This window comes from Sipha flava, unplaced genomic scaffold, assembly GCF_003268045.1.
Source record: "Sipha flava isolate LNK unplaced genomic scaffold, YSA_version1 484_pilon_pilon, whole genome shotgun sequence".
Lineage (NCBI taxonomy): Eukaryota > Metazoa > Arthropoda > Insecta > Hemiptera > Aphididae > Sipha > Sipha flava.
The window spans coordinates 22,726-30,449 of NW_020273283.1; the positions used below are offsets into that span (position 1 = coordinate 22,726).

The 7,724-nt window shown below is 36.1% G+C and overlaps 1 protein-coding gene across 1 annotated transcript; it reads right to left on the reverse strand.

The window, feature by feature from the left end:
* Positions 1-4,188: 4,188 nt before the first annotated feature.
* LOC112689932 (tigger transposable element-derived protein 1-like) lies at positions 4,189-5,319 on the reverse strand. The gene has a single exon (XM_025563814.1). The coding sequence runs from the start codon at positions 5,317-5,319 to the stop codon at positions 4,189-4,191; it is 1,131 nt and encodes a 376-aa protein (XP_025419599.1).
* Between the last annotated feature and the right edge of the window lie 2,405 nt (positions 5,320-7,724).

The window sequence follows — 7,724 nt, forward strand, 5'->3', positions numbered from 1 at the left end:
AGGAAGCAGACCATTAAAACAGAACATTTATCCGAGCGTTATATACGGTAATATAACATTTTATATTATTATATCGTATACCGTATACATTGAATACGACGCGACAACGCAACGACGCGACGCACGAATAGTGTGCTCAGCAAATTTCCAAGAGCGATATACTCGTAGCAGGAAGCGTCACTCGTATTTTTTCGTCACACACACGCGCAGTGGTTTGTTGGCCGCCCGAACATTTCAATTACGTCATCGGCCAACGCCCAGTTCGAAGCCGCCGTAGACAGCACCGGTCCTCGAGAATGCGACGACATCTAGTGCCGTAAATTTAAAGTGTGAACCAATCGTGGCGACACTAACGCTACATTGTGATTAAGTGACAAAACAAATTCGTCGTATTAACGCACGCTGTCGTATACGACCTTGACCGTGAACGATTCGTAATCAACGCCGGAGCCGACGTCAACATAATAAACACGACGCCGCCGTACTACTAACCTACATATAGTGTTTACATTGTTCCACACACAATTAACGTGGTGTCATTATATTCTCCAAATAAAGCTACCACAGACTTAATACGAAACGTTTCTACCACATTAGAAGAAGTAGACCAATTCGTTGGAAGAACGCAGAACATTCTCTATCAAACTATTAACGAAAACATGAGTGAAGAAGACGGACGATCACCGTTGATCGACGTAGCGTCGGCAGAAAAAAACCTTCCAGATGCACCCCAGAGCATTTCGGAAGACAACAGTTTGGGATCGGACACTATTAGTTTGGAAGCAGCACTACGGTTACTCCCAAACTCGTTTAATGGAGAAAATCAGGAAAAAATGGAAATCTTTCTGGAAAAATGTGAATTCGCACTGTCATGCACAAGTAGACAGGTACAAACCCGTCTCCTTCAGGGAATTTCAGTACGACTCACCGGGAAAGCTCGGCAGGCAATTAAATTCAGAACCTTCGATACGTGGGCTGCACTCCGTGACACTTTAAAGTCTGCATAGGAACCCCAACGTACCACTACGCATTTGTTTTTGGAGTTATACTCCACAAAACAAAAATCAGGAAAAGACGTTTTAACATATTCTTCTCGGATAGAGAAATTACAGAACCTTATAGTGGAACAAGAAACTAATGGCAAGTCTGTAGAGATAGCAAAGGCATTAGAAGCAAGCTTCAAGCAACAAGTGGTACAGTTGTTCATTAGGGTCTTTGAAAGATTTCATTAAAGCTAGGAATCCCACAACTTTGGAAAAAGCTATTTTATAGGCTTCCAGAGAAGAGGAGTGAGTCATAAAATCGGCAGAAGAATCCAAGAAACTTTATAGCTCATCAAGAAAATTAGAAGGAGCAAAAGCCAAAGTATGTTTCAATTGTAGCAAGTCAGGACATTGGGCAATAGATTGCAGAGCAAAAGATAAGGAGCCCAAAGCAAATCCAACAGGTTCGTCGAAACCAAATTATGTACGGTTGATTACTTGTAGTTACTGCCGTAAGCCAGGACACACAAAGGAAGAATGTAGGAAACTAAAATACGTTCTAGAAAAAAAGAAACAATCCTAGTTTGTCTGGGAGTAATAACCAGCAATCGGGAAACGAAAAACCCTCGACTTCCAACGGCGGGCGGTCGGCGGGCAGTTTAAAAACTGCAGTAATAATATTTCCACCATCTTCCTAAATGCCTTAAACCAAAACAATCAGAACCTTCACTATGACCACTTACATTGCAAGTGTTTCCAGACAATTACACTAACCATTAAATTAATAGTCGATTCAGGCGCCGATGTGAACTTCATAAAAGTGTTTTCGTTAAAAGATGAAATACTCGTTAACGAGCCGACAGAACAAAACCTTTTGGGGATCACCGGCCATACCTTGCATTCATTAGGAAGTACCAATTTAACTCTTTGTTTGGGACAAGAAGAGCAGACGACAGAGTTCCATGTGGCACCGTCATCGTTTCCAGTACCATACGATGGTATTCTCGGAAAACCGTTTATAATTGGTTTGGAAACCATTTTGAATTACAAAACTAAACGGTCGATCCTGACCGACAATCAAAATCAACTCAATTTAGCTAACCCTTCAGAACTTTTACAGGAGTTAGACTCCGTGGGTGATTCAGAAACTCGGGATTCGTCAGTAACTTCACAGTCAGGAAACTTTCTTATTACACTACAACCTCGTAGTGAAACGATAATTAGAGTTCCCACACCTCATCTATAGGAGGAAGAAACTTTAATAATACCAGCACAGACCTTGGACGAATCAATTTTATGCAGCAATACAGTAAACCAAGTTCGTCAAAAACAGATTTTACTAGCCGCAGTCAATCCAACTGAACATCCCGTTCAGCTTACAGAGAAACAAATCAAGGAACTAAAACGGAGAAAACCAGTGGAAGACTGCTGACCCTCTGAGATGCCCTAGATACGGGACATTTGAATATAGAGGAGCGAGATTCACTCTTATCAACATGTGAGCAGTATTCAGATATCTTCCATTTAGAAGGTGATCAACTGACTTAAACAGATGCTGTTTTTCATGAGGTGATCACTCCAGCTCTACACAACCTATCAAGGCCGTACCGTCTGCCTTTCCGTCACAAAGAAGAGATCGACAGACAAATAAAACAGCTTGAAGAAGATAAAATAATAGCACCTAGTCGAAGTCCGTGGAATGCACCTTTACTGGTGGTACCGAAGAAAATGGATAAAGATGGTGTCGTAAAATACAGGGTTTGCGTAGATTTTAGGAAACTTAATCAGTCGGAGATGCTTAGGGGAGAGCGGGGTAAGTTGTTACAATTTCAACATATATAATTTTAATATTTTTTCTTTCATCACCTATCATAATTTATGTTATACCATTTTATTAAGTAACTTCTTAGGTATCTTTCTGTGTAAAAAAAGTCAGAAAAAGTCAATTTTTAGTACTTAAATAAATATGCTTAAGTCACCTTGTCAAACTGTAACAACTTGCCCCTGGGTGGGGTAAATTGTTACAGGCCAGGGGCAAGTTGTTACATTATACATTTTTTGTTATTATGTGATATATTATTCCAAAAAATAACAAATATTTAGCACTTTTTTTATTGCAGTTTATTTTAATAAGAACAGGCTTATGTATAACAATTAAAAATTAGTTAAACATATTAAAAGTAATAATTAATAAATATTTTATTATACAATTTTATAACAAAAAATAACTTTTAAACCTTTTAAATAAAAATTAACAGTCCCATATTTTATTTATTTAACAGTCTTACACAAATTTTAAGTATTTTTTATTGCAAGGTATAGTTAAAACAGTCTTTTGTATTACAATAAAAATTAATACAAAATATTAAATCAAAAAACAAAATATTATTTTACACAATATTATATAACTAACAAAAAAATAACTTTTTAAACCTTTTTGTATACACATTAACAGTATTATGTTTTATTTATTTAACAATCTTAAACATTACATAATAGACTTATACTATTCAGTACCTTCAAAATCTTCATCAATATCAGAACAGTTTTTGCAGTTGTAGAACAATAACCCACCTACTCCAGCGCATTTATCATGAGCCCACTTCTTACAAGAACAACATTCAACCCAGTCTTCTCCTTTGCGGCTTTTAGAATATGCACCAAGACAGATTATACAGAAATAATCATCATCTTCTTCTGAGTCTGAGTCTACTATGTTGGACTTATGTTTTTTAGCTTTTGGCTTTTGACTAGATTTTTCATAGGTTTTAGTTTTCTTAAAATCTAATTTACGTTTAGATCTAAGGTCTTTTTGCTTATTTTTATCATCACGAGCCTCTTGTTCTAGTCTCAACTTTTCCTTTTCAGGTGTATCTGTTAAAATTGTAGACTTCATTTTCTCTCTTGTACGATTGTTTCTTCTTTCACCTGCTTTTGGTAGAGGTCTTATGTCTTCAGGGGTTACTATAGTATGACCACTAGTAGATGGTTGTACACATTGTGGTGTATTAGGAGTCAGATGTTGAATTAAAGTATGATCAATATTATTATCTGTAGTGGTTGACTGTGGTTGACTAATTGTTGATAATTCAAAAGCAACAGTATCATTTATATTTAATCAGCAGTAAATGGTCTATCAGTAACTTCAGAGCACAAATAATCTTCATCCGTGAACACATTCCTATTAAATGGCCATATGCCAGTTTTAGTAAATCCAGATGTTATATTTTTTGGAGTTGCTGCTAATGGGAGATTCTTTCACTAATGACGGTATATCATAGATGGATATTGGGATACCAGGATGTGTGTCCATCCACCCACTAGCTGAATTATTATAAAACGTTTTAAAGGGGCCATATACTGACACATCTAATGGTTGTAAGTGATTTGTAGTGTGTGGTGGAAAAGATAGCAATACAATACCATTTTCCTTACAAAAATCAATAACTGTAATAGACAAATGAGAAATATGATTGTCTAAAATGAGTAGGACTGGAGATGACGGACTACAATTAATATGTTTATGAAAATGCTGAACAAACATTAAAAAAGAAGATGCAGTGACCCATCCACTAGGGTGGCTTGCTCCAATGCAACCACTAGGTCCGTTACTTACAAAATGCTGTTTAAAATTAACTCTTGGAAATATGAACATAGGTGGCAAAGAATTACCTATTGCATTGACTGCAAACACCATTGTTACAGTTGTTCCTCTTTCACCAGAAGTAGACCTTCCAACTTGTTTCTTCCCCTTTTCTGCAACAATTTTTTTTGGTTTTTGCACTGTTGTGACACCTGTTTCGTCAACATTCCATACTCTATGCCCCTCAAAATTATGCTTCACATACAGACTATGTAGGTTATCAAAAAAAATAGCAACATTGTGTCTATTAAAGCTGGTGATTCTGCCAAGACTAGTTGCTTCAGGTAAGCGTAATGATAAGGTAGGATTTCTTTTTAAAAAACTAGTAAACCAGTCTTTAGAGGCTATTTTGTGTACATCCCACCCTTTGGGATATGCAACATTATTTGATTTTGCATATTCATATGCCAATACTTTAACATCTGAAGGTGTAAGACCATAATAAATTCTGCTACAATGTACCAAGTAATTAGATAAAATAGATTCTAACTCATCTGAAAAGATTTGGTTTGGTTTTAGTGGTAAATTTGATTGTTTCTTTATATATCTTTGAAGAGTCATAAAGTTTATTTCATATTTTTCTGCAGCATTTCTTAGTGAACTTTCTTTTGTTAACACTTCATTAGCAGCCTTTTTATAAATATCTTCAGGTACTGTACCACGGTTTGTTTTTTTTACATAGTTTCTGACCATCTATATAAGATAGTTATAATAATTTAATAAGTTGTACATACAAATTCAATTTTTTTTTGTAGTGGGGTAAGTTGATACACTATAACAACTTTCCCCTTATCAACTGTAACAACTTGCCCCATACAGAAATATTTCATATGAAATGTTATCACATGAAAGTAAATGGTTAATTTTGTAATTTGTGAATAAAAAATGAAATAGTATTACCTAATGAATATATACATCGTAACAAAAATGTCTTACCTTGAGTCCTTGATCCGAAAAAAAAAAATGAAATTGTCAACAAAAATGTATTACTGATATGTAAAAACATAAAATCATAAATATATTTTGATATTGATAAAATACAACCGTTGTCATCACGAAATATTTTTTTCGTTAATTTGTTTTACAAAATGATCTGAACGACACAGTGCTACCATAATTTAAAGTGCAAAATATCCCCAATGTAACAACTTGCCCCTGTAACAACTTACCCCACTCTCCCCTACCCCCTGCCTAATATAACAGATATTTTGGACCAACTTGGTAAGTCGAAATACTATACCACGTTAGATTTGGCACAAGGGTACCATCAAGTCCGAATGCATCCAGCACATACTGCAAAGACAGCATTCTCTACAGACAGGGGACACTTTGAGTTTCTTCGTGTTCCTTTTGGTCTAAAAGGCGCACCTGACACTTTTCAGCGTTTAATGAATACTGTCCTAGCAGGACTAACGGGAATGAAAGCATTCGTTTATTTAGATGATATTATTATTTACGCATTCAGTATAGCAGATCAATCCAAAAAATTAAAAGCGGTATTCGATCGTTTAAGGACATTCAATTTAAAGCTGCAACCTTCAAAATGTGCTTTTATGCGCAAGGAAGTAAATTATTTGGGCCATGTTATAACCGATCAAGGTGTGAAACCAGACCCACAGAAAGTTAAATGTGTAGTAGAATTTCCAACTCCGACCAACGAAAAGCAAGTTAAATCTTTTCTAGGCCTATCGGGGTATTAAAGACGTTTTGTGCCAGGATATGGACAATTAGCAAAACCATTAACGTCGCTGTTGAAAAAAAAAAACGTTAATTTTAATTCGACAGACCTTTGTCAAGAAGCTTTTGACAAGTTAAAGAAAATCCTGACGACTGAACCCTTATTACAATACCCAGATTTTACCAGAAAATTTAATCTAACATGTGACGCTAGCAATTATGCCATTGGCTGCGTCCTTTCACAAGGCCCCATTGGCACAGATCTTCCGATAGCGTACGCATCGCGGACTCTTAACCGTGCTGAATTAAAATATAATACGACCGAAAAAGAGCTATGTGCGATAGTATGGGGGGTAAAGCAATCCCGTACTTACTTATTCGGCCAGAAATTTAATATAGTAATAGATCATCGAGCATTTAATTAGTTATTCAACATAAAAGACCCAGGATCTAGATTGACTCGTTGGATACTGAAACTTGCTGAATACGAGTACGAGATCCACTTCAAACCCGGAGTCAATAATACGAATGCAGACGCATTGAGCAGAATCAATCAAGTCGTGATCAGATCGTCCAAACTTTCAACGTTTACAAAACCTTCAACATCTACAGACACTTCAGAATCTATAGAACCTCCAGAATCTTCGGAACCTCCTGAATCTTCAGATACTCCGGAACATTTAGACATTCCAGAATCAACAGAGAATTCAGAATTTTTGCAAAATTTACTAAGTACAGATAATTCACCCACATCCAACGTAACCGAAATAGTAGGTGATATTTTTGATACACCATTAGATACTGCGTTTGCTCATTGCGTTTCTTCAGACCTAAAAATGTCTAGAGGCATTGCCCTCCAATTTAGGCGAAGATTTGGCAAATACCAAAGTTTTGTCAAGAAAGAAAATCGGTCACTGACTGGTTATCTTCTTACGAGGGACGAACCATTTTTCATCTAATTACAAAGTCGAAATGTTGGCAGAAACTTACTTATCAATCCATTTTCAATTGTTTACAAAAACTTAAAACACTCTGTGAAGAAAATCAAATCACTAAAGTAGCCTGTCCCAGAATAGGATGTAGTTTAGATGGACTCCAATGGGAAACTGTCCGCAGAATGTTTCGTTGCATTTTCAGGAACTCTTCAACTTATATAAGTGTATACTGTAAAAATGAGATAACAGAAGATGAGAAACTTCGTTTGATATCCGAATTCCATAACAATCCACTTGGAGGTCATCAAGGAGTAACTCGAACTTTCAATAGATTATATGCTGAACACAATTGGAAAGGGATGAGGAAACAAATTAAGCAATTTATAAAAAAGTGTCCGACGTGCCAGAAGAATAAAACGGCTACCAGAATACCAAAAGAGCCTATGGTAATTACCACCACAGCTTCCAGAGCATTCGAAAAGGTAT